This window comes from Mirounga leonina, unplaced genomic scaffold (genome assembly GCF_011800145.1).
Source record: "Mirounga leonina isolate KUSES-001 unplaced genomic scaffold, KU_Mleo_1.0 Mir_168, whole genome shotgun sequence".
NCBI classification, from domain to species: domain Eukaryota; kingdom Metazoa; phylum Chordata; class Mammalia; order Carnivora; family Phocidae; genus Mirounga; species Mirounga leonina.
In genome coordinates, this window is record NW_023270426.1 from 19,768,770 (window position 1) to 19,796,142 (window position 27,373).

Sequence of the window (27,373 nt, forward strand, 5' to 3'; positions counted from 1 at the left end):
AGGATCAGCTGTCATCTACGTCACTAAACACCCATAGCCTCGAGAAAGCTGGCAGCACATCTTGGGAACCTTGGTGGTGGCACCTTGCCCTTGGAATGTTCTTGGCAGCAGGAACCCTTCCTATAGGCACAGAAGGCCCAACACAGCCCGGGTGGAGGACTCGAGGCTTCAGCAGCTCCATTTGGCCAGAGGCCCAGGGACACTGGGCCCATCCATGAGCCAGAGAGAACATCCATCAGGTGGGGGGAGTGGGGGGTCGCAGATGGCAGGAGAGAGCTGGGCTCAGAGTCTAAAGACCTGGACTCGAATACTAGTCTGCTGCTTGCCCCCCGCATGGCTTTCGGTAGATCTGCTTCCTCATCCACGAAATGGGGAGAACACCCTTGCCCGGTGTCACAAGGATGGAAGGAGAGACTTCACATGAGCTCCCCCCTCCCAGCCATCAGGGACTGAAGATGCCCGTGTCCAGGCAGCAGTGGCCCGGTGGTGTTTCAGGGGGGTGGGGGGTGGGCGGCTGCGCTGCCCCAGCCCCCCCCCCACATCCTGTGATGAGAGGAGCCCACCTAGGGCTCAAGGGCACAGTAAGTTAAAACACGCCAGTCACAACAGCAGTTTAACATTTTACTAAATCAATTCACACAAATTCCAAATTGCAAATATAATTAAGGACAACAGATTCTGTTCTGCCTTTTAAATCTTTCATTTTCAAATCCATCATTAAGACAAAAAGTAAACAAAAATTAAGTCTGCTGCAAATTCATGATTTTTCTTCTTGAGAAAAAAAAAAAACATTATAGTAAAAAGAACGCCACTGGGTGTACAATAAAGCACCACGACACACGGTTACAAAACAGGCTTCCTGGATTCGGCCACACATAGAAGACACTGCTCTCCCCGCTGTTCTGCGTCAAGCAGGATTTCATTAAAATAAAACTATAAAATCTCCTAGGTTACACTAAAGTCAGACACGGTCTGGAACACAGTGCTTAACAACAGTAATGCCAACTATCAGTGCTAACGTAAAAACATTTTAGAAGGTCAAAAACAATTAAACTGGAAACCAAAACCTTATTTTCCCTAGATGAGCAAAATTGGAAATGAAAGGGTCCCGCCTCCCAACAGGAGTGAAGGGGATTTTTCTTTCTTTCTTTCAGATTGGAGGCGGGGGCACGGTGCAGGCTGGCTCTGTAGTTCCTCAGCCTAGTTGGCGTCCAGCTTGGCCATTTCCTGTACGTAGATGCCTATACTCTCGCTGTCAAAAAGCACGAAATACACCGTTTTGATGGAAGAGGACATTGTTGACACGAAGTAACTGGAGATGGCCTTCAGGATCAGCTGAGCTGCCGTCTGTTTTGGAAAACCATTCCTGCAGGAGAGAAAAGTGCTCAGCAACCAGAGAGACCACTGCGGCCACGGCCCTGCCGCCCTCCTTCCCTCCTGGAGGCCCCCAAGGCCGGGTGTTGTGCTTTGCCTCATGTTGCCTCAATGGCCCACCCCGGGGGCTTCCTATGGCTGCTCATACAAAGGCATGAGAAAGGCCAGCGCCTGCCACACCAGGGAACGACAAGTGGGCAGAGAGCTAGGACGTGGAGAATGCTCTAGGTGCCCTCAGAGAAAGGGGACATGCAACCAGCAGACAGGCAGGATCTGCGTTTCAGGCATTAAGTCTCCCAAGGGTGGCTGGAGCTCCTAGGTTTCCCCTCCCAGCATCACTGTGACTGGCACGGGGACGCACAGCTGTGGGTCTCACTCCCCGGGACGGCTGGAGGCAGGGCTTCTCCAGGGGCAGCGGGGGCGGGGGCGGGGCGGTGCTGTTCTTCATGCACACAGGTAGAAAGGTTACACCCCTCACGTGGGCCTGAGACTTCACAGTGCTGGGGCTGCTGGCCTGGCGTGCATCCCAGAACACACCAGCTCGCACGGTCCAAAGGCCAAGGCCCAGGGGAGCTGCGGGTGCAGGGAACAACTCCTGGCCAAGGGGGCTCTGCATCTCGAGGGACAGCATCCGAGTCTCCAGGCCAAATGGCTATGAATTCACACCTATTTCCACTTAAAATGAATGTCAGGTGGTGATGGCAGCAGGGGTAGGTGCGCAGAATTCTCAAGAATCTCAAATGAGGTCAAGAGAGACTGACACCACTTACTCTCAAGTGTGCCTGAGGCTGTTCCTGGTCAACCCTGCAGGTGCAGGACCCAGGTGACCCGGGACAGTGGCAGGAACAGAGCAGCTTGCCTCGTCTGGCAGAAATAATGTGGGCTGTGGAGCCAGTGGCCCTGGATTCAGATCCTTCCCGACCGATACTCGGGTGGGAGTCTGGGGCCCGTTTTCTTGGGGATTTCTTTTTTCACTGGCAGGTCTACAGCCTTCGAACCCCGAGCCTGGGCCCTGTTGGCAGCCCAGGTGCTGGGCCAATCCGCTGGGCCAACCCACTGTTCCCATGACGGGGCAAGGCTGCACCTCTCCTTCAGCTGGGATACCTGCCCCTAGGTAAGAGGTTTTCAAGTGCGTACGGTGCGGGGTCTCCCTTAACCCTCTGAGCCTTCCTCACTCAGTGCCTGGGAGTTTTGAACTACCTTCGCTGGCTCCCCTGGCGAGAGCCACACTTACTCCGCTGTTGTCGGGACCCAGCAGCTCAGAGCCCCAGGTGAAAACCACTCTGGTGACCCACTTTGCATCAAACAGGGCTTCGCCCAGCTGGAACACGGATCCCCAGTAACTTCTGGATGCTTCGCAAGTGAAGCTCGTTCTTAGCAGACAAGGGATGTCACCCAGGGCATGTGCCCGGCTTGTGCAGAGTGGCCTGTGGGCCACAGTGGGGTGTGAAGGATCCGTCACAGAGGCGCCGCTCCCACAGGGCCGCCCGCACACGCAAGCCCGCCCATGCGGAGCCTGACTGAGGCTGAAGGAAGAGCTGGACACGCGTGCCAGCCCGTACGGTGCCGTGAGGCCCAGATTCCTCTGGAGCCCACCCTGGGTGCCGGGTCTACCACCAGAGGAGGGAGAATGACCAGCAGGCGGGAGCGGATGGAGGGTGGTGGAGACCATGAGTGGGGACCAGTGGGACCCACAAGGCAAGGCATTCCCCTCCCCCACCCGTCCCCTCTCAGATCTGCAAGCCCGTTTGGGGAAGCAGCTGTCTTTGCCACACCTGACAGTCTTCGCAGGACAGGCTGTCCGGAACAAGGCACGTGGTGGCGAGTGCTGGAGGACGTAAACTTGATCTTCCATTTTTTTTGTGGGGGGAGGCCTCTGCAGTGAGGATGTTCCCGTGAGTGCTGTGGGGAGTCCAACTCATACCCACTGTGGGCACATAAGGGCGTAGGGGCTGCCCTTCACCCAGTCCCACTCCTGAGAATGGGACCAGGGCCAGATTTTGTGCAGAGACAGGGTCATGGGGTCACTGGAATAAGGGCTCTCACAAAGAGCAAATATTTATTTTCCTGCTGTAAGTTCAGCTGCTGCCCAAAGGGGCTGCCACATCACAGCCCCTCGTTTCATCTCTGCTGGGAAAAGCCTGGGGAGGAGGCAGCCGGTGGCCCGGTCTGCAGGACTGCGGAGCTCGTCGAAGCTGCAGCAGGACGGGAAGTAGCCGGGGCTCGAGCCAAGGGCACGCTGGGGGCTTCTGGACCATGCGGAGCTTCGTGTGTGGACGTGGCCTGGCTGGTGCGGGGCTGGGCGGGGCCGCGAGGGGTCGGTCTCAGCCCTGGAAGCCCAGCTCCCCGCAGCGAGGGCGCCTTCCGTCCGTGTGTGCGTCGCACCCGCAGGGTGAGCTGGCCTCAGGTGAGGACCCGTAGAATTTCCCTGCAGTCTGTCGAGCGGCCGGATGGTCGCGCCCACCTCCTCCTGCACCTGCACTGCGGCTGGCCCCGGGGCCCGGCTCTGTCGGCTGCCCTCACCCGCAGTCCATGCAGACACTCCGGCCCCTCTGCCCTTGCTGACCAAGAGCACGCCTGTCACTGCTGCCAGACTCCAGCACTTTCTGACACAGACCTCCTCCTCTAGCTTTCCATGCCCCTCCGCTTCGCGCTCCTGAAAAGGGGTGTGTGATGGCCAGTGAGGGAAGGTTCTTTCCCGTCCCTCTACGTCAACCGTTGTCAGTTTTCTGTCAGGATCACAGAGGGCTTGTCCCCATGCAGGGTGCTGGGCTCCACCTGGCGAGTCCGATTCAGCAGGTCGAGGGAACACCTGAGAATACCACTGTTCCCATGGAGCCGGCATGGGCTTCCTAATCTGAGCTCACAGGGTGGGCCCCACGGTTAAGAACCTGTAAGCGGGGGCACCTGGGTGGCTCAGTCGGTTAAGCGTCTGCCTTCGGCTCAGGTCACGATCCCGGGGTCCTGGGATCGAGCCCCGCATCGGGCTCCCTGCTCATCGGGGAGCTTGCTTCTCCCTCTCCCTCCGCCTGCTGCTCCCCTTGCTTGTGCTCTTTCAAATGAATAAATAAAATCTTAAAAAAAAAAAAAAAGAACCTGTAAGCGGGGCAGAGAGGCAGGGGCCCGAGGTGTCAGGCCTGCAGTATCCGAACCTTGCGGGCCCCATGGCTGACGGGGCAAGGGCTGGTGTCCTCTTTGAAGCTCACTGCCGGGCACGAGTGAGTCTCATGTTTCCAGGAACGCCTCCCCTTAACAAGCCCATCCCTCTGTCCTAGGCAGCCACGGCCTCCAGAACGCCAGCCACGGGAGCGCGGCTGCTCCGGACCGCACAGGCCGCCGGGAAGGACTGGGGAAGGTACAACTTTCCTTATGTTGTCAGGGCTGCCAAGTGGATTCGCGGAGCCGCAGTTCCAAGTGTTCGTAGCAAAACGGAGCGGTGTCCTCACGTCAGGGGTGGCTGCGGGGCACGCAGTGGCCTGGGCAGAGCAGCAGGGCCTTTTTGGGCTTGGGCCGTGGAACCACACAGGGTGTGAGGTCAGGCCCTGCCTCTGCGGCTTGCTGCCCGGCCGGGGAAGTGGGGTGGGGAGCCCACGCACCTACTGTGCCAGGAGGCTGGGAGTGGTGAGCGGGATCCGGCGTCCTCATCGGTCACGGTATCTATCCGGCAGGCAGTCTTGCAGGGTCTTCGAGAAGGCTCACGTGGTGGGAAACCGCCTTCCTCCCAGGCCCCGTGACCGCGCTGGCCTCTGCACCTTCCCTGGGCCGACCGTGCGGGCTCCGGCCCCCGGAAAGCTGCTGGCCGGTGTGCGAGGCCTAGTCGCTCTGGAGGGCTGTCAGCCACTCCTGCCGGCACGCCCAGTGTGGCAGGGAGACGCGGGGGCCCTGGTGCGGCATGGGCCAGCTCCAGGAGCACCAGTGGCCCGTGGGGTCTTGCTCCTCTCCCGGCTTCCTGGCTGCTTGGGTCCCCTGCTGGTTGCTTCGCTGCAGCCGCCCTGAATGGCCCTCCCTGCTTGGCCAGTCTTTGGGCCCTCCTCCCCCAGCTCCGGCCTGTTGCCCCTGTGACCGTCACTTTGTCCATCTTCTGAAGACCAGAGACCCCCCCGCCCCCCAAGACACAGCAGAGCAAGAGGGGGTTGGGGCTTCTGTTCTAGCATCAGGTTGGGGTTTGAATCCCAGCGGCCCTGGGGCAGAGGCGTTAGCCTCTCCATGCATTAGAGGTACTTCAAGGGTACACGGGGCGGTGATGCCAAGGACGCTGCTGCCCCCAACAGGTGGGTGTCCCTCCTATCCCCCCTTGGGCGCTATGGGGCCTGTTAGGGGCTGTGGGTCCAGCCTGTGCCTTAAGTTTCTCTGCAGCCAGTGTCTTCGACTTCGAGCAGACTAAGGAGATGTCGAGCTTCCCCTGAAGTCATTCCAGTTGTCTGGGACAGCCCTTCCCAAGTGCCTTGGGCCTCAGCTCCCTCAGATGGGTGCCAGGGGACCACAGGGGCTTTCTTGATCTGGCGCCCTTTGGGTCAGCCTGGTCAGGATGGTCAGGGGGCTCCATATTGGTTGTCTTTCCATTCCACCGGGATGGCAGGGGTTCTGGGCTCACCAGGGCCACATCAGAGAAGAGGGTTCCTCCAGCACTGCTGAGCCCCCACCTTGGATGGGGCACCACCAAGCACCCCTGTTATTGGGGAGCTCCTGTGTGGGGCTGGCAGGCACACAGGAAGGACTCCAGGCCAGGAGCAGTGTTGAACTGGCTGATGAGGGACCGTGGAGAATCCTGTGGGGAGAGGCTATGTCCTGGGAGATGGAAAAGTGCAGGCAGACTTTCTGGACGAGTCAGTCTGGGAGCTTGCCTTGGAAGGCAGGGTGGGATTAAAGGTGGATTCTAGATGGACTTGGGTTTCCATGCTAGATCGGTCCACCTGTCTGTCTTGGCGGTCTTGGAGAGGGTAGGGCTGGAGGGCATGGAACGTAGGGTGATGCTGGGAATGCGTGCCCCCGGGTGGTCACTTTGCTGCTAGGATTAGGTATCCCTCACACTGTGCTACTGGGCCTTTCCACTTTGCCATGTTCTGTGTGGCTTTGAGTAACTGCCTGTGTCAAGCTGCCCCACCTGAAGGCCACTTTCTCCAGAGGTTAAGAGTGGGCCAGCAGGGGAGAGCAGTGGGCTGTAGTTCTGGACGGCATGCGGACGGGCCAGGGAGCATAACCCACTGTGGCCTGTTACTTCTCTCACTCCAGGGTGGAGGGAGGCTGAGGGCGAGGTCAGGGAATTCCAAGTTGGGGTTTCCAAGGTTCCCTAAAATCCACTCCTACAGAGAGTGCTCAAGCAGTGGGGCGATCATCTGCTGGAGGGCAAAAGGGGTCTGTTGACCAATGGGGACAGAAGGAAGGGGTTCCATGTGCCTCATTTCACCAGCACAGATGCCAAGGACTTCCCCTCAAATTCTGGCTCTACCCAGTCCAAGCTGTGGCACCTCAGGTGAGTGAGTTAACCCTTCTCAGCTTCCATATTTTTTGGTTTGTTTTTGTTTTTTGTTCGTTCGTTTTTACTTTGAGTAGAATTAATGCCAGTGGGCAATAACGCAGACTGGGGGCTTAGCACAGTACCTGGATTCAAGCAATACCCATAAATGGAAGCTTGAAAAAAAAACCTGGCGGTTCTTTTAAGCTCATAAATCTAAGCAGAGTTTAATCAAAGCCCCAAAGTACTTATTCCCTTTATACTACCCCTCCAGAGACGGGTCGCCCCCGAACGTCAAACAGAGCTGACGGAGTGGGGGTATCCATAAATACCGTGACCGCAGTGCCCACAGACAGGAGGTCCAGATGCCAGAGGTGGCTTCCTCGAGGCCGGCCTGGGCAGAGAGAAAGTGTTCCCACTGCTCTTTACCAACATGTTTGCATTTATACTGTTTTAATTCCAATGGGACTTTTATGCCAGAGACACTGGATGCCACAAACAAGCTGTTTTATTTCCCCTCCTAAAACCCACCGTGATTTACGGGCCGGCTCTGGTGTAATCCCAATCTCTGCTCATGAAAGACAGGGCGGCTGTCTACACCGCTCCGTGGGGCCAGGTCTGCCCGACAGATGTGGGGCTGGGGGCTGAGCACGCGTGCTTGCCTTTGGCATTCTGGCCTCTTAAAAGCGTTCAATTGATTGTTTTTAAAAACTTTTTACTCTGTGAAAAATGTAGAGAATTACTTTTATGCTTCAATTAAAAGTTTCCCACTACCCATATGAAAGAATATGAAATTATTGCCTCCAATAAAGGCTCCTGTTGCTTCTTTCTTCAGAAGCACCTTTCATCAGAGGAGATCAAAGTGCATCCGAAGCACTAATTGAGCCTCGGAGCCATCTGTGAGGAAGGGCCGTCCCCAGAGCCTTGCTCCCTGATAAGGCAGGCCAGGGTCAGAGAGGCTAACTCATTTAGCCAAGGTCACACAGCAGGGCGGTGCCGAAGAACAGACCTTTTATGGGAGGTGGGAGAAGCAGGAAGCTGGCTACTTACACTCTGGTTCACAAGCGCTTTGTCAAAAATGGTTTTGAATGGTCTCTGGCACCTATTACTCATCTCCCTGGTTCTGGGGAACGTTCAAGCTGCGGGGTGCTTGTGGACTCCTTAGGACACTCGCTTCTGCCTCTGCCACGTGCTCTGACCGCCCACCGAGGGGCTTCCAATGCTCTATCTCTGTTAGCTTTTAAGAGGCATTTAAAAGTGGTTTACAGTCACGTTCAACATAGGCTTTTGGCAAAAGAAAGCGAAGGAAAAAGCATAGTGGTGCAAGTGTGGGCAACTCTCCGACGAGTGGGGCATCACATAGCTCTGGACGCCCCTGACTTCGGCGGTAGAGTGGCACTCCGCGTCCACAGGGCAGGGGGCTGGCGGGAGCTTGCACTTCTCCCTTGCGGGTTCCTCTGCCCCCACACATACTGTGGGGACACGGCGGCTTGGGTGCTCCGGCTGCGTTTTGCTAGGAAGCCCGAGGACGCAGCGCACTGCACAGAGGACGGAGGGCCCTTCTCTCCAGGGAGGACCTGGTACCGGATGCCAGGGCTGCTCGGAACTACAGGACCAGGGCAGGGGAGGGGAGGCCCGTGCAGCCTGGGAGGGCCTGCGGCTGCTGGAGGCGGGCAGAGATGGAGGCTCTAGCCACAGCTCTCCTCCCATATCCGTCCTTGGGGAAGTCCTGCCAGCCCTACGGCAGCTGTGCGCCCCAGGCTGAGGGGACAGGACACCTGCCCAGGGCTAGCGAGGTGTGAAACCTCGGTGATGGCAGCGTGCAGGATGACGGCACCATTACAAAGCTTGCCCGAGATGGAAATAGCAAACTCCACTCTCTGTCCTCCTCATGGGCGGGAAGAGGAGTGCTTTGAAAGGAGGAGCTTTCTAGAAAGGTGAGGAAGGGGTTTGAGGATCCATACTCAGGCTCCCCGGCACAGCCTGCGGGCCCAGGGAAGTCGGTGTGGTCTCGTCCCACAGCCCTGCCGTTCTGAGGCACTGGGAGGGGCCGATGGCGGAGACCCAGGGAGGCGCACAGTCCGGATGGGATGCCCCAGGTGCAGCCACGGCCAAGACAGAGCCCGGGGTTGTGGCCTCTGTCAGGCCCAAGATGTCCACACAGCAGCCTCTGCAGGCCCGTTTCCCTTGGCTTCGGTGCCCAATCCAGACAGCGAGTCTTCTGGGACGACCCCGTGATGGGATGGGCGGTGGGGCACGGCCTCTTCAGCATGCCGTGGAGCTCCCAAAGCCCTCTCCCTTCTCAGAGCTCCTTTAATTTCTCCTAGCGCACACCCAGAGCCTACCGTGGATAGTTCAGGGCTGGGAGGTAGGCTGGGCCCAGCCCTGTTTCACGGTTACTTAAGTGCCCACTCAGGCCCACCCCTCCTGAGCTCGATAGCAGGACAGGGAGACAGAGGTGGAGCACGCACATTTGGGGGAGGGCAAGGACGCTTGGGAGAACAAAGGCGAGAGGCAGAGAATGGTGTGGCTGTGGGAGGGTGCTCTCGTCACGAGCATCCCAGCCTTCACACCTGCCCTGTCCTCCCCACTCACCCCACATCTGAGTCTTAGTGTCCTGCAAGGCTCACTCTCTCAGCCACCATCTCTGATGGTCCCAGCACACCCTGAGGCCCCTTCCCGTGCTGACATTTGCTGTCACGCCAGAAATTTCTATTGGCCTCAGGCTTCCTGTCTCACTGTGTCCCTTCAATTGCTGTTCACCATTGCTTCATGTTTGTATTATTCCCTATCTTCTCGACGCATCAGGTGGCCTGAGGACAGCCTCAGCGGACCTCGTACCAGCCACAGCTCCACGATTATGGGCCACATATGCAGATCAGTACATCCGGTAATGACATCACAAGCCGTGTGTCCTTACCTGCCACTGCCAATGGATGGGAACGCGATGGACTTGAGCTTCTTATCGTCGGCCAGGGCCAAGCAGTTCTTCACCGTCTTTTCCAGAAGTTCCTCACACTTGTCTGCACCCCAGACTGGACTGTTACAGTGGATCACAAACTTGGCAGGCAGGCCGTGGCCCGCGCTGACAGCAGCTGGAGGGGATGAGACAAACAGTGAGTTCCGTCCCTCTGCAGCGCACACGGCACCAGATGCCCAACACAGACGCCTCCGGGGGACTGCTCCCCAGCTAGTCGTCTTCGGGGAGACACTGGGCCAAGGCCCACCCTTGGGAAGTTGGCATTAGGATGCATCACCACCAGGAATGTTAGCCAAGAGGACAGCGAGCTCTCTCTGTACCCTCCCAGAGGCAGAGCCTGAACCACCTCACTTGACCGAGTATGTCACAACGTTGGCAGCCTCAGGTTTGCCTTTTGGGGCCTCCAAGCCCCATTCCTCCAGTGGACTCAAGTACAGGTAATGAGGACGTATCTATAAATCCCCCCACCCCGGGCACAGTTCAGAATAAACCTATCAGGAAAGCAGCTCCGTTTCCTGAACCGCTAAGCAACATGACTGACAGAGTTCCGGTGCCCTTCTCCCCCGATCCCCCTTGGTGTGGACAGAATTAAACTGTTCTTTCACGACACTACTGGTCTCTGGTCCTGGAAGAGCTGCTTTGTCTAACTCTCCATGTCCACCCCACAGCCAGCTTTCGCCCTCAGGCTCTGCCCCTCATTAGCTCCAAAGAGCCTGGCCTCCAATGTGCTGCCCCCGGCAAGGGTGACACGTCAGTGCGGGGTCTCCCAGAGCAGGTTCCGTGACCCCTGTCCCCCAAGATGCACTGCGGAGCGGGTGGTTGTGGGTCCACGGGTGTGGTGAGCGCTGCCTGCTCTGTTTCTGCACAAGAGCCCGAGGTCTCTACACCACCGCTGTTGTTTGTGTGCTGAGCCTGTCTGCTGAGGGACAACCGTCCTCAGGGGTAGGCCTGTCAAGGTTGTGACGCCAGTGGGGATGGGGAGAGCGTGATTCGTGGGCGGTTTCTCACGGGGCGGTAGCAACAGCTCTGAGCCAAGACAAGGGTCTGAGTTGGAGTCCCGGCTCTGCTCCCCGACTGGAGAACTCTGGGATGAAGTGCTGACCTCTGGCAACGGGAGACCGGGGGGTTTGCGCACTGGTCTGTCCGTGGGCGAAGTCACGGCCGAACGACACATGGGAAAAGACTGGAAGGAAACATCCTAACAGGGATCATCTTCGGGACAGTGGAGCAGGGCTGTGTTTTATACAACCTTTCTATGTTTAGAAGTATTTTAAAACAAGTATTTTAAAACAGATGCTGATATCAAGAACAAAATGAGTTAATAAAACAGGCAAGTGTGTCTTCAGCCATGCTAAATGTGATGGGTTTGCCTCAGCTGAGGCTCAGGTGTCACCAGCTGATTTGGGTGCGTGGCAGCACCAGGACTCTCGTCACAGCTCCATCCGAGGGTCACCGAGGGTCTGGGCTGGCACAGAGAGGGGCCAGGAAGGGGTTGAGAAGAGGCCAGGAGCCCCTGGGTGGTTAATAATGCAGGGTCCTCCCTTGTTCCATATGGGACTTCGGTGGCAATACCCAGAAGGGCTTGGAAACGCCCTCTACCCTGAGACCATACCCCTCTGACCACCTCACATTTCAAAATCCAGGCCAGCAGCGGAAGAAGGACCTGCCTCTAGCTCTTAGCCATCTTTCTCCCTACATCAGATTCCAAGTCATTTTCTTATCCCCTGGTATCAGGAAAGGTGTGACTGGCAAATGAAGAATGCCTACTTCGATTTTTCCCATTAAAAACACAGATGGCTGAATGAAAAGGATTCATTTGCATGTTTCCCCAGCACTTCCGCAGATGGCTCAGTATCACTATCGACAAGTCTCGACTCTTAGCTTTGCCAAACTCCTGGCTGCTGTAATTCCTTAAAATGAGAGGTCTAGACATCAAACATTCAAGAGCTCTTTTGAGCAATAAAGAAAGTGGAAGGGCAGTTTGCACAACCCTTAAGCTCCCCCTGACAATCTGCATGTGGTAAGTCCACGTCGTAAAGCGGACGGGCTTCCCTGTGGCTCTAGCTCGGACACAGGTGTGCGTGGCCATGCACCTCTCAACTCCCAAGATGCCTCACGACCCGGTTCTCCTGATGCCGCACGAGGCACGCCCTCCCCCAGCTTACCTCCAGCGACTTCCAAGGGCCCGTTCTTTTTTCGGAGCTCCAGAACAGCTTCCACAAACTCCTTGCCACCTTTCTTCTCCAGCGTGTTTCCTAGACAAGGACAGGGTGAGGTCAGACGGCCACTCTTGCGTCTCGGGGCACAGACAGACACTTAGCATGTCAGGTGATTACAGACTTCCAATGATCTGACCAGCTAAATTTCCATACGGCTGCAAAACACGAACTAAGCCTTGGTTAAGTCATCTAAGTGACATTTAGAAAGGATCCAACTGGCCAATTGCCACTGAGCAGTCTTTGCTGTCTCACATTTGGGGGTGACTCGGAGTAACCCGAGATAGGCCAGAGATGTGAGGGACATGGGACACACCTGTTGCTTGCAAGCATGCCTGGCCTGCATGCTTCTCATTGCTGTGAGAAACCAGTGGTGTTGGCTTCAGAGGCTTAGGCCTCCCCTAGACTTCCTTCTCTGTCTCCGGAGAGAACCCCTGAGTACGGAGGCTGTAGGGGAAGCAGAGCGTGCTCCCATTAGGAAGCCAGGTCTGCTCTTGGCAGCAGGCCCAGAAGAAGCATACAAATTTGGCCACCTCTGGACCAGCATTATTACCATGCTTCGTTCCTATTTTGCAGCTTTGGCGTCATATTGAATACAAAAAAAAAAAAAAAAAAGGCCTCAGACAGTATTTCCTTCATCACACTAATGACTCAGAATCACTTTAGGTAAAGGAAGGCAACATCAGAAGCAGAGCTTAAAGGCGAGCTTGTACAGCACGAAAGGAAGGTGACCGCCTGTTCGGGGCCCGATTTTCAAGATTAAATCCAGTGGAGGTAGGCAGCCCCTTTTCTCGAGGTAGGGGTCCTGCTGAGTGGTCAGTTCCTGCTGTGAAAGCCGACTGCCCACACGAGATGACCAACCTCCATGTCACGTGCTGCTTACAGGCCCCGCGTGGCGCAGCCAACCGCATTCCAAACCAGTGACGTCCTCACCCTCTCAGGTTTGGCCAAAATGGGGTCTCAGTCTTCCTTAAGCTCTGATTCATCAGTTTTGCACATTTTAAAGTACTTTTCCTCACAAGAGGATAAAATACTCCCCTTAAGATTCACCGTTTATCTTGGAAAATTCTAAGCTGCACTTGGCACATTGCGGTATGTGTCAGGGCGCATCGGAGTGCACCGGCCCAGATTCTCTTTGGGTTATTCACGCTTTTGTGACTAGGTCCATTTATCGTAGAGGAACCTGGCAGACTGGCTCTGGAGGAGCGAACTAACCCCAGGAAGTATCGGGAGGGAAGCACACACGGCCTGGGCACGGTCACCCATCAGCACCAGGGTGAACGGCAGGCATTGACTGGCAGCAAGTCTGGGGTGTGTGAATGCACATGACCAGCAGGCCGTCACCCATGGGGAGCCCTCAGATGTCTGGGAGGAGGCCCGGCTTTTTGGGGAGAGATTCGCGTAGGATGCTTTGGGAGGGAGCCAGCATCCCTCATTAGCCGAGACTCTCTACCCTCACGCCTTCGCCTGTCTTAGAAAGCAGTCACGGACGCTTTAAATGGCACAGGAATCAGGAGGGAAAAATACGTCCACTCCAGAGACTTCTAAGCACTGTGGCATCTGCTGCACATTCCTGACAAAGACCAGCATCACAAAGGGTGGCTGAATGGGCGTGAGGGAGCAGGGTCGGGCCCCATGGCCACCTCCATGCTGCAGGAAGTGCAGACTTGAAGGATACGACCCAGGCGAGTGAGGCCCAATTGCGGGTTCACTCGGAAGATCATGCAACTGAGAAAAATGAACCTTTAAGTCTGAATCTGCTGGGTCCCAAACACTGCTACCCACCACACCTGGCCTTCCCTGCTGACCGGTTCTCAAGCTCAAGGGAGGGAAACAAGTCTGCTCTATGAGGAGCTATGTTAGGTCTGCATTCTCTACCAGACATGCTCTTTGGGGGCAAACTGAGAAATTTGGAAGGCAAAATAAAATCAGTACTGTATTAATACTGCCAACTCCTTTCTAAAGCATACGGTATTAAGAAAATGGGCTGATGTAGCATTAAAGGTGTTTCATCTTAGGAAGAGTGTTTACTTTAAAATTTTTACTTGTAATTAAATCTTGCTTTAATTAGAAGTGAAACTTGCAAGTTAAAATACACTCAATGCATTTCCCAACTTAAAAATTGAACCCTAGGTTGCAGGCAATCACCGCGATCAGGACGGGACCCCTACACACACATATGTATGCACATGTTCATGTAGACACACGTGTACTTTGTAACAAGAAACAGGCCCATTTCAACTGTATTGTCAACACTCATCATGGAAGACTCTTGCTTTTTAGGCTCCACTTCAGGGTTAATCGTAAAGCAATTGGCTTCTTTGCCCCCAAGCATAAACATGTGTTACTCCCATGAGAACAAGAACATTATTTCATGCTTAGAAAGCAGGCATAAGTATCAGTGTTCAAAACAGCCTAAGCGAAAATTTAGGCTTGGACAAATGTCAGGCTAAGCCTGTGGTCTATTTCACTGTTAGAAAGAACTGTGATGGGTAAGAGTTAATCACGGGGCTAAGCATTCCTGCACTGGCATTCCTTCTTCCAGCAGTCTCGGGTCTCAGGAATTTCACACCCAGTGGGAGAAATGTCCTAGCTTCCTCTTTTCCCCTCTCACACATCCAAGTGGGAGCTAGCACCAATTGAGACCACGGAGGAATCTGGTTTGTCATTGTTTTGGAAAATGTAAAAGATAGGTGGGTTCAGTACTAGTCTGGACTGGTTCACTGAGAAAAAGCACTGAGGTGAGCTTTGGAAGACCTGGGTTCCGGCACAGTCATTTGGGGTCCTCCTCGGCCAGTAAAGCTGTCTGGACCGGCTGAGGTTCCTTTCCAGCTGTGACAGCATCCGCGACTGATGTGACACGTGACCTTGGGCAAGCTCTCGGAGCCAGGTGACGGCCAGGTCACCGAGGCTAATCATGCCTCCCCTGTACATCTCAGTGGGGCGGGGGGGCGGGGGGGGGAGGGGAGGGCAAGCACATCACAGGGCAAAGGATTAGCACTGTCACAATTCCGAGGAGACCAGTTGTGATTGTGGTTCTGGAAGGACTAGGTCGTTACCCCAAAACTGGCTCCTGCCCCCATCTCAAAGCCTCCAGTTCTACCCCCGGGCACCTCGAATCCTGCTGAACACACACCTTCCCCAGTAAAGAAAGTCCCTTTCCCTTCTGCTTGGGCCTAGGGGAGATACTTTTGCCCTGGGAGCTTGCTCATTTCCATTTCATCCCAAGTCCTGGATGGCAGGGTGAACCCAGGCCTTAGTCACTCCTGGCAGAAAGATAAGCCCTTTGCCGTTCTGTTTATTTTCCTCCAAATAAGTACTTCCCTCCCATCGAGTTTTCATTTGGTTAAGAAAGGGAGTATCTTTCTCTTAAGCTGCCTGACTTAGGAGCTCTTAAACTCCTCCAAGATCTTGTGAAAGTGGAGTTTATTTTAATTGCCTACAGCCTGATTTCATTTTGGCCGGGACGCCTTAGCGAGTCCCAACTTCCCGGCCAGTGTGTCTTTTCCATCCACGTCCGAGATCCAAAATGCCCAGGAGAGCAATCAGCCCAAATCGCGGTGGCTAGGGCGGACTGGGAACGGCAGGCTTTGCCAGTGACACTAAACAGAGCCGGACAGATGGCTACACTGTTTGTGCTTCCAGTGTCTGGGACACTCAGGAAAATCCCGGGAGCCTCAGCCTCCAGGCTGACTTCACTTTTGCCCTGTATTAGAAAGGGCACTGCATTAGGACGTGGTGTTCAAATCTACAGCCAGAGTGCTGCTCTCGGGACAGGCACACCTACTGGTAAAATCCTAGATGCACGTGAGGGTGAGACCAGGCAGGAAGTACCCATCATGGGGCAGGCACAAAACAAGGTGCTTTGCTTATAAGAACGTCATTCTCATCATGATCACTCTTTCATCGATAGGGAAACCGAGGCACTGAGGAGTTAAGTTACTCGTCCAGCCCTCATAACTGGTAAACGGCAAGGCTGGGATTCAAGCCCCTGCCACCTAGCTCTAACCCTGTGCCTTTTTGCCAAAACATCCGGACCGGCCCCCTGGTCACGGAAGCCCGGCAGCGTATTCTTCAAGCAGGGCGCTCCCTGCCATTCATGCAGCAAGTCTGCCCTGTGTCTCCCCCACCCCACGCTCCGCTGGTGAGCGCCGCAAGCCAAGTGAACAGGAAGGGGCCTTCTGGGTCTAGGATCGTCTAGGGATCCCACACCAGAATGAGATGACTTCTGTGCAGCTAAGGTCTGAGAAGCCCAGTGTGTTCTCAGCGTGCCCCTGAGGCTTTAAGGCCATCTTCAGGGAAGCGTGCTTGTGACACCGAAGTGGGGGCGGGGGCCGGGGGCGGGGGAGCAGAGACCTGTGCCCGGGCATCCCTGTGTGCCTGGTCCACAGACAGCACCGAGGTGGTCTTGGAAGCCACTCGGCCCACCTGGCTGCATCCCCCTCGCAGCTGAAATCGAGGGTGAACCCAGACTCCAACAAAGCCGTGCCTCGTGAAGCAAATGCCGAAATGACGTTGCCGAACCAGTTTCCAAACCAGAAGTGTGCCCCACCTGGGAGCTGCGTGATGCACCCTGGCTGACAGCTAGCTGTGGTTTCTCGTGTTCACAGCCCAGGGACAGGAGGCCTTGGGAAGGTCAGGACAGCTGGAAGTGTGAAATGAATGCAGCCCTGCATAGCTGTCAAAGGATCAAGCTGTCTGCGGCGGCCGACTGACCATGCACACACACACTCGGCAGCACCCGGCTAGGCATTACCTACTTCACCACCGGTGTAGAAGTCAGTGTTTGTCGGGTGAACGACAGCATCACTGTCGATCGAGGCAATGTCAGCCTGTACAACTTGCAACTATAACAGGTAAACAAATGTGTATCAACCGTGTTGGCCCGAGACCCACGCACAGGCACATTTACTAATGCCCAACGGCAGGGCTGGCCTACCTGGTCGATTCCAACACACGAGCCCAAGGGGCAATCAGTCCACGAAGTGTGCGCACATGTGGATGGGGGTGAGGAGGAGGAGGAGGAGGAGGAGGAATATCAAATGTGACATGTTTAAATTAAACATTTGAATGACATGTCCAAAAAAAGAGAAACACACACATGAGATCATTTCCAAAGATTAAAAGAAATAACAAAACAACGAATGCCCCATTTCACTTCGCAAAAGCCTACAAAACTGGTACCCCGCTGAGAAGACTACTAAAAACATGGCATCTGTTTTAAAAAAAATGTGGACTATCAGGCCAACCACAACGACAAGTTTCTCCATTTTGTCGGCCGCAGCTTTCAGAGCTGCAGTTTTAGTCTTGGGACACGCATCGTTTTGTCTGTCTTCGAGGGACATCTCTTGAAAACCAAGAAAACAGTATGTGTGCATAGAGAACTGCCTTTATCGTCCCCTTCAACGTGTAAAAATATTTTTCCAGGTCTGCCATTTATTCGAGTCGATCTTATTTTCATGTATTTTACATATAAAATGTACTTTGGATACGATCCCTGCTTTTTCTAGCTTGTGGCCTTTTTTTTTTTTTTTTTAAAGAAAACATCTGTATAAAGAAAGTATATGGGTGGAAAATGAGTTCGGGCAGGGCATTCTTGAGTCCCTGTTCCCTTGTTTCCAGCCCACAATTATACCAAATTTGTGAGGGTTGGGCCCAGGCTCTAGAATGAGCATCTCTGCCAGTAAGAGATGCTGCCACCTGACAAAGGTAGCCAAAGGTGGGAACGAAAGAAAGGCTTTCAAAACATACCTAGGTCAGCATCAGGCAGGAGGCTGCCCCAGTGGGCATCTGCTCATCTGCTGCTCCTGGCAAGGCTCACAGCTAAGAGGACAGGAGCCTTCACTGAGCCCCTGAGCTGACAGTTCCTCTGTGCAAACATCAAGCCACAGACTGGGACACCTGAGGGGTACCTCTTCGCTTGCCCTGAGCCGTGGAGACACCATGGCTCTGGGGCAGAGTTTTCCTCTGTAGGAACTCACTCAGAAAGAGATGTTGCCCTTCTGTTTAGTATCATCCTCTAATAATCAAATAATTCATAAAGTAGGCATACAGTCATATACTGTTTTTGGTCGTAGAAAATACTGAGTAGGTGGTAAATTTGGGGGAAACCAATTTGCTGGTGGATTCAGGACGATATACTGATGCAGTTTAATTGTCTTTTCAAGTGCGTTCAAGCTTTGTCATTTCTAATTAAGGCTTAAATGGAGAAACTATCATTTTGTAGCAACCTGAGATTTTTCAGTTCTAAAAAAAAAACAAACACATTTTTAAAAAATCCCTCCCAAGTAACCAGCAGTCAGTATGATCACTATGGAAGAGAATTTAGATGGCAATATATTGACAATCAAGGGGAAAGTAGCCAATTGCACTTAATGAAACATCATCAGACATTTCCATTTGAAATAGCTCGGAGTGGGTAAACATTCAGGGTTTACCCTCAAATGTCCATCTCGGATTTGGGAATTTGGCTTGCCCACCTGAAGTTTGAGAAGATGAGGAGCCTAAATTCTGGGTCCCATAACTTATCATCTGACAGCTGGTGGTGCCAAACCCCATCCCCAATTACCTAGGTCATCTTTAAGGTCAATGTCAGCATTGGTAGGATTGATTATGGCCTCCACCTCAAAGCCGGCTAAATTACTGATTTCACTGTGAATAAGGTTCAGCTGAAAAGAAAAGCATGAGGTGGGAAATAACAGGACAGCCGGGAAGTCACAGAGAAGTGTGCCTTGGGATACAGATGAAGGGCAGTGGACACTCCAGGTGCACTGGGCACACAGGGGAATGGGGAGTCGCTGGCTAAACGAATCCGTCTCAAACAAGACTCGAGTGCTGCTCAGGATGCTGGAAGGAAGCAAGCTAGGCTGAGGGTCCAGGACCTGCTGGGTGAGGCTTGGAGCAAAAGGGAGGCGTAAGCCATGTGGACCGGCGGGTCCACTCCCCTTTGAAGAAACGAAGTACAGCTGCTAGCGGGACCCAGAATCAGAGTACTCACTGCTGGGGTGGGGGCGGTATATGTGACCTCCTCTTCGAGCCCCGGGATGGTACACAAGTCCTAGCTCGTCTGGGAAAGCCCTAGCAGCTCTGCTGTTGTCCTCCAAGGGGCCATGGGTCTTTAAGGCTGTTCCCCTCACCCTGACTCCTGGCCGGCTGGCTCCGCTGCCCTGCGCAGAGGGGGCCGAGAGCGAGGTGGTCTGTTGCTTAGGAACATCTAATTTTGCATGCCTATTAGTCATGTGATGCTGAAGTTCTGGTGAGAGCCAGGGAGAGAAAGAGCAGCTCTCGAGTGCGCCGGTGTCTCAAGTGTTACACTTTGTTGGGGGCCCCACTGGGTCGAGGATTTCCCCCAGTTCCATGAGCACGAAACCAACTGGCTCTTTCTGGAGAGCCACCGAATGTGCTCCCTCCTCACAGTTCTCCCATTGCTATGGCAACCCTCTGGCTGAGAGGAGCCCTGAATTCTAGATTCAGCTGTCAGAGGGGTAAGAAGAATTAGCCGGCCCAGGACTACCGTCCCGGGTCCTACCCTTTCCCTTCCTGTTCTTAGGTACAAATGCCCGCAGCAAAGTGCTCGCGCTCTCGCGCTCGTGCGCTCTCAGTGAAGATGCTTATCCTTCAGTGACATGAATTCCTCACAGCTGCAGCGAAGAGCAATGCCCAAGCAGACCCCAGAGGAGCTGGCGCCCGGGACCAACTGCGACGGAGGCTGGAAGAGTGGCCCGCAGCCGCAGGGCCCAGCAGGGCAGGAGCCTTTGTCCAGGCGCGCGCTCAGACGAGAGGGCCGGGTGCAGACACTTGGCAGGGAGGCCCTTGGCAACTTGGCTCCAAGGCACTGAATTTCTGGGGCCAAATGTTTTGTTGAAAACAAAACCAAACAGAAAACCTGACACTCTATGAGCACCAGAAATATAAACCCACATTTCTCATTCCCAGAAGCACTCAGGAGATTCTCAAAAAAATGGACCCGCTTAAACCAAAACTCATCCTCTGAGCAAGCACGTGGGGAAATGAATCTGGTCATACGCTGGGCTGGGGAAAGACTCAGCCAGACCCTGCCACAGGGCAGTGGGCTCCATTTCTAGTTAGAGCTGGAAGGTGGGAGAGGAAGAAGTTTTCTCCACGGGGACTTCCTGGGGTCTGGTTCCCAGCACTGCAGGGTGGTTTAGGGGCCACCAACATCCCCGAAGCTGGAGGAAGCCCACTGGGGGGACCCCACACAGTGGGGCTGCTGGCACTACAGACTCTGGGGCTGGGATAGAGGCAGAGAAGAGACCAGCATCAGGGCGAGGGCGCTAAGTGCTGCATTCAGGGAGAAGGGGTGTGGTTGGGCACAGACTGAAGGGGGAGGGGCGCTCCAGGAAGGCAAAGGAACGGTCAGGATTCAGGACAAGGTAAAGGGTTTGACTATGATATCATGTAAGTATTGCATCTTTGCATCTAACTTTAAGCAAATGCTGTTTATAAAAACTCAAATTAAGCTAATACTCCCTGCCTCCCCCCACAAAAAACCCACCCCAAAACCCTACACTGTGAAGTAGCAGGAGGTTGTTGAGGGAGGAAGGGAAAGGAAAAAAAAAGGGAAAGCAACACTTGACTTGGTGTGGTATGGATTAGTATATTTTTAAGGGATCTACGAGTTTCCTTTCTTGTTTGTTTAAAAATATACATGTTCAAATCCCTAAAATTCACACTATTTTTTCCCCCAACAGTATAGATGCTTCTGAACTTATATTTGCAAGTGCCTCATTGGAAAACCAGCTATTTCCATGGGCTTTGATTCAGCTAGCAGAGAAGACCCCAGAAGACAGTCTCTGACTCTGCCTGGGGAATGGGATCTCTGGAGAAACTGGGGGGGAGGGGGGGGAGCTTCATGGCTTTGCTGAAGTGAGGGAGTGGTTGCAAACAGAACAAGTTCCTTGGAGAATTCCCAGTTCCCTCTGGACTCCTCACCTTCCTGACAAGAGGTGCCCCACTCTTGGAAGCCCAGAACACTGCACCTTGGGGGGCCACTACCACCAGCCAGGAGAACTCCCGGCTAACCAAGTACTGTCTCACTCTCCCCCACATCTTACTCTTGCTTTTCCACCTATGTTCGCTGTGCACCAGGCTCAGCACAAGTCCTCAGGCTGAGGGCCTGAGCCGCAGAACAGTTTTGCTGCGGTTAAATACATCGAAATATTTTTTAAAAACCACCTCTGGACTATAAAGCATGTGTTTGGGGTGGGGGGATTATTATGTGTGTATGTCCGGGAGAGGAATGGGTGGGGAGGGCAGAGGACAAACTGCTGCAGGCACTTTGGAGAGACACATGGGTAACCAGCTTGGCTTGGGCAGGCAGGCCAGTGGACAGAAGCCAACAGTGAAATGGTCAAGAACAAAGGCCATAGCTCCCCCTGGATAGGAGAAGAAACCCCGTGAGCATGACATACAAATAGGCCATGTGCGCAGAGGTCTGACAAGGATCCTGCGGTCCCGTGGCTACACACAAACCTGCCTGGTAGGACCAGGAAAGACGGCCAGTCCTAGGAAGTCCCAGCCACTCCACCCCAGGGACCACGTGGCTGTCTGCAGCGAAGGACAGAGCAGGGGGCCCGGGGAGCAAGATTTCCGGGCTCTGTGCATATTCTCATATTGAATCTGATTCTCTGGGAGGCGGGAGGCGGGGGGCGGGGGCAGGCGCGGTGTCACTGATGATTTCAGAATTTGAATAAGGTCACTACTCCTTTGTCTTATCATTGGAAATGACAGAAAACTAAGTTTTAAATCCCAGTATGGGGAATTTAAAATATCTGAAGATTGCTGGCCACTGTTGAGAGTGACCAAGGGGGACTGCCAATTACAGAGCAGAAGGGGGTCCTACATGGCTATGGAACTGGAAGCAGGGGACTTAGCCAAGTGTCCTGCAAGACCCTTCCACTTCTGGGCCCTGATTAATCTCAGCTACAGCCAGTGTCTCCATCTATTATGCCCCACATCTTCCCTCTAGTGGTTACATCCATGTCAGCCCTTGTTCTCTACTCATGAGTGAACTCATTACTAGAAGCTCCTGGAAGGCGGAGCGTGGGCTGTCTCTTAGCCCTGAGCGCCACACGATGCCTGAGGTGGTGCTCAGGTTGCTATAGGCACACAAACAGAGCTGGACTTGAATGTCAAACATCCCAACAACTCTGAGGTGAAATGAACATCTCCCTTCTCTTAAAGTAGGGCTAACGGAAATGCCAGAGCTCAGGACCTGGGCCCTTGGCCTGGCTTAGACCTGAGGTGGCTCAGGGAAAACCCGGCCTCCTGGAAGGCGGGCCCCCACCACTCCCGGCAGGTCGGGAGGCAGCTTGCCAGTGAGAGGGAAGGAGCTGTGGTTTGGAACTACTAGATGGACTGTGTATGGGCTGTGCCTTGACATGACCCACTTGGCTACAGGAATCCTATTTTTTTATATATATTGTTAAAAACTCAATTTTAGGAAATAAAAGTATTTGATAAACAGTAGCTGAGTGACATGTTGGATCTAGCCTGTAATTGTCCAATTTTGGTGTCTCTCATGTCCTCATGATGGACAAGGAAGGGAGAAGACTGACCAGCTGTATTTCCTTGTGCTAGCCCTATAAAATGTCACTCTCTTCCTGTCCCCAAAGTCCACTTCAACCAAGGTAGACAGAAAGGGTGAGATGTTCCATAAAACTGTTTGTAGCCCCTGATGGCGAACCAGGTTTTCTCTGCAGCCCATGCCTGCCCAGCCTCCGGGATGAAGGGGCTCCTTTATCTGTGCCCTGCTGCCCACCCTGCACACATCCCCAGCTTCAATTCTCCCAAAGGCCTCAGGTCTGATGGTGGCATCTGGTGGGAAAGACAAGGACACAGGTGGGCACTGTTGGAGGCCCAGGAGCTGAGCCAGCACTGTTCATGCGTCTCAGACACCAATCGTCAGCCGTAGGGTAGAAAGAGGGCATCGACCCTTCCCTCCTCACTGCTGCTTTAATCGCTCCCTCTCTCCTTACAGTGCTGCAGCCCCTGGGAGTCAGGTGTGTGTGTCTGTGAGGGAGAAAATCCACGGTACCCCACCCCTGCCTTCCGCGGCCTACAAGCTGCAGCTCGGATCCTGACAGTCTGGGGATGTGGGGACTCACTCACAGCCTTCTCATGCTACCTTCCCTACTCCTTCAAATAATACTGACCCTACCCAGAAAGCCTGAAATCATTTACTGCCACTGACCCAGATTTATAGAAGTACACATTGGAAGAATCAGGTTTTTAAATCTCTGAAAGGAAGCTGTGAATCTCTGTTGAACCACAAAGCAAAAACATTTGGTGGATTCAGATTCACAGCACTGTCTGCTTTTTGAAAACAATTCAACAACAATGTGTGTGAACACTGAGTAAAAGCAGAGTCATGAGGACGATTATTACTCCTGAGACTTGATCATCAACAATAATGAAATCCCAGACTCCTCAGCCCTGGGCCGGCTTCTCCTGCGAGTAGCTTAGCAACCAGGCCTGGCAGGGCTGTGCAGGGCACCGTATCACCTTTCTCCACCGTCGCTTGCTTGCAAGATTCAAGCATCGGTTTCACGGCCACAGATGGGAAAACCAGATTCAGAGAATACCAGGTACTATCCAGTCTTCCTTCTCAGGTACATTTTTTAGGACATTTCCAAAAATCTAAGTCAAAACTATCGTCTGTAAGAATGACATTTTAAAATGTGCTTTGCGGGAAAAGTCACGTCAGTGTTAGGACTCTTGCCCTTTTTGCATTATATGCCATGACTTTCACCCCACGGTAATAGCCCATCAAGGGCCAGAAAGTACTGCGTGCAAGTAATGCTCCCGAAGAACAACACTTGCTGCATGTCACCCCTCAGGGGCCCAGGGATCCTGGAAGGGCTGCTGACACACTGCTTTCTGACGCTGGGGCCCCGGCTGACCTGAAGGGAGATATGGTTTCCCTTGCTCAAGGGCATGTGAGGTCCCGGATTTGGGGCTACGTTGTCCTGGATGTGCGAACCTCGGGTCATTAATCTGGAAGCACACATAATGCAGAGCGCAACTGCGTGGAAGCTCAGTGCCTGTTCTCCCGGATGACATCTAACTGGGTGACATGGGAAAGCAGGTGGCTGGTCTGGGTCTGCACTCAGCTCCCTGACAGCTGGCCATTTTACCCCGGGTTCAGCTCAACATGTCCTCCCAGAAGCTCCCTTCCAAAGCCAGGACATCGGTAATGGGCACATGAGTTTCTCTGTCAAGTCTACTACTTCCGTGTTCCTGTTTCTTGAAGAATGCTAAATGATGCTCCTGTAGGTTATGATAGAGTATCGATACTTCTCTAGAGCTTTCTGGTCTCCCCACCCCTGAATGGAGTCCCATCAGAACTGGCTGGTTTGTACTTTCTGGGGCTGTTGTCCCTGTGGCAGCCGGACCTGAGACCAGGTGCACCCCACGTGGCGGGGAAGAGGGTGCTGCTCGGTTGCAGAGGAACTGGCCCGCTGTGTGCGGCCTGTGCCACCTCCCCTCCAGGGCTCCCATGCAGCAGAACCCGGACAAGACCCCAGGCTCAAGATCAACGAGGGCATCCGTCTGCATGTGGACATCGGTGTGGCTGAGTGCGGCTACTCTGAAAATACCTGACTTCGGCCAGTAAGGGGGTGTGAGGCGTTTGGAGAGGAGGCTGGCTTTGGGGTGGTCGGCAGGGGGTAGCAAGAACCACACAGGGAAGGGAGAGGCCAGGGTCAGGGCAGGGAAGTGCTGAGGGACGGTGGGGACAGCGGGAGGGACTGAACTGCTCTACCTGCTCGGCAGGCTGGCGAGCCGGGCGGGTGGTCTGCACCGGGGATCTAAAGCACACCGGAGCCGCTCCTGAGCAGCACGGGGGTTCACACTTGAGTCCACACCACAGCAACTGGGACGACGGTTCACCTTAATGTCCGATATATGACCCAAAGGACATGTTAAAGGGTGTGAAAGTAGACCCAGGTGGTTGCCTTCACTGCTGAGTTGACATCTTTTTAAATAAATCAAAAATACCTTCAACGAAAACTTTCAAAACCCCAGACCTTAAGATGACAAGCGCTGATTTTTTTTTTCCTTTGAAAAATGCATACAAAATACAGATAATGGTTATAAAATGTCAGCTGCGATGGTGATTTGCTGGAACACAGGGTCCACCAGAGGAATTGCATCATGAGAGCCTGAGTGCAATCAGGACAGGAAGGAGGGGGAAGGGGAGAAGGAGCGTTTGCAAGGCAGGAGCAGGAGGGCTGTGTCACTTGAGATGCGAAAGAAAATTGACAGTGAGGTTGTAAAAATGATGCAGCTTCAGAACCAAGTTGTTTAGGAACAAAGCAATTTACACAGAAGGTCAAATTCATGCCTTTCATTTTCTTTCATGGAGGATTAAAAAATTAAGAGAAGTGGAATTCCCTCTCTCTCCAAACCCCCCCCTTTTTTTTTTGGTGTCAATAGAGAAATATTAATTAACTCTCACTCTCAGGTCTTAAAAGCCTTTGCATCATTTTTATTTTGAACAAAAGTGAATCATCTTTTACAAAACCATGGCGTCCTGGCAAAGCTGCATCACTGGGATGGCTGAAAATACAGTGCCCACGGTTAAAACAAACAAAAGATTGGCTTGAGGAGTCGAGAGGTGGCTCAGTGTACCCATTACCTAAGGACGTCTAGAAACAATCCCGCCCCCATCAGAGGCTCTGCCTGCAGGGCCCACCGCAGCGAGCGGGCTGCCTGCTAGACCTTTCTTTTTCTGAGACCCAGCTTTGACTTCGGGCTGTTTTTCTGGCTGGGGCTACCTGATGACCCGTTGGTCCCACATTAGCAGCTCCTTCCGCAGACCAACCCCAGGCTGACCAAGCCCCCCCCCCCCCCCCCCCCCCCCCCCCGGTCTAGGAGCGGCCTTCCCTCTGCTTAGCACTATCTCCTCATCCCCCCCGCTGAGACAGCCTCCCCCAGCGCTCCTGCTGCAGCCCTCCCTGAGGCCACCCCGCCAGCCCCAGCTGCCCACTCCTCCACCCGCACCCACCAGGCCAGGAGCGGCCTCCGGGAATCCCGGGGCCTTCCCGCAGCAGAGGTAGCCTCCACCCATCTGTCCCAGGGCCGTGAGCCAACCGAGGCCGCGCGTCTGCCTACCTTCTGGCCGAGGAAGAGGCTCTTGGTGGAGAGGACCGTGAAGCCGTCAGCCGGCGTCCCCTCGGTGGTGCTGTCGGCGCTGGCGGCCTTGCTGACTTCCCCCTGCTTCTTCTTGCACAAATACAAGAGTCACTAGGAGGCCCACACAGGCAGACACCCAAGGAATCTGGGCTGTTCTAACAGGGAGGTGGCTCCCGGGCCCTGCCCATCATCCTGCAGAAAACAGGCAACTACAACACCCCTGGTCTTCGGCCGTTCTCAAAGTGGGAGCCGCAGGCTCTGGGAAGTCCCGGAGCTCTACCAAGAGTGTTAGTTGTCATTTCATCACTTTGCAATCTCAAAACAGAGCTACTCAAAGGCAAAACTTCACTGTGGAGTGATCATCTACAACAACTGTTTTCATAAACTTAGACCAATTAAATGTCTCTTAATTAAGGGTCTTTGCTTTCTAGATGTGTGCACATTATTCAAGTTTGAGGGGAAAAAGCAAACTGTTCCTGATCACGAGTTCTCAAAGAGCCAAACATAAGACCAAGGACTGTAACCCTCCAACCTTCCCCAGCCCAGGAGGTAAGACACTTCCCGACTGTCCTTCAAGAAAACCAGCCTGGGAGAAGGATCCCCGCGCATGGCTATCAGTGTGCTCTGGGACCTCTTCCTTGTCCCAACCAGACTCAAGTATGTATACCCTGGGGTTCCCAAGAGCCCTGCAAGGCATATTGTCCAGAGAGGTTTCATTCATTTCCAGATCCTCAACTTTCTAACGGATTTTCCTGAAACTGATCTGCCCTGAGTGATGTGCACCTGTGACGGAGGTCTCATGCCCCATCTCCTTGCACCACCATCCTTGTCCCACTTCCCATTACTGGCCTGGCAGCACCCCCCCGCCACCCCAGGAGTAGGGATACATGGCTTTACAAGTCTTTCATGCATTTCTGTTAAGTAGGAGGACCATATGAGAAATGGGTATTTTGGCTCATTTGGGGATGTCTACATTCAGATGTCATAGACTGAGGAGAGTGGGAACAATGAATGGTAGTTTGTGTTCAGACACTCCACCTTTTCCCTCCCTCCCCCCCTTATTAAAGTACATCATTCTTGCGGGGTTGATCAAGTGTGAGCAAACCAAGAAAGCAGGGGGTGACAGGTATTCCAAATGGCCATGCCTTCCTAAGGAAGGCTCTGGACCGCAAACTCAGGGCAAGGTCTGTGCCT

General features: G+C 53.9%; 1 protein-coding gene across 4 annotated transcripts in view; it reads right to left on the reverse strand.

The window, feature by feature from the left end:
* Nucleotides 1–607: 607 nt before the first annotated feature.
* LOC118016660 (core histone macro-H2A.1) overlaps nucleotides 608–27,373 on the reverse strand; it is an 83,081-nt gene continuing 56,315 nt past the window's right edge. Inside the window, exons 5-9 of one of the 4 annotated variants that reach the window (XM_035014173.1) lie at nucleotides 26,159–26,266; nucleotides 16,782–16,872; nucleotides 11,975–12,064; nucleotides 9,750–9,924; nucleotides 608–1,366 (exon numbers count right to left, since the gene is read on the reverse strand). In XM_035014173.1, coding sequence (XP_034870064.1) covers nucleotides 1,201–1,366; nucleotides 9,750–9,924; nucleotides 11,975–12,064; nucleotides 16,782–16,872; nucleotides 26,159–26,266 — 630 coding nt within the window. In that variant the 3' untranslated portion in view covers nucleotides 608–1,200. Of the gene's footprint in view, nucleotides 1,367–9,749; nucleotides 9,925–11,974; nucleotides 12,065–16,781; nucleotides 16,873–18,593; nucleotides 18,694–26,158; nucleotides 26,270–27,373 lie in introns of all 4 variants that reach the window. The other 3 variants (XM_035014171.1, XM_035014172.1, XM_035014170.1) reach the window with 3 other exon arrangements.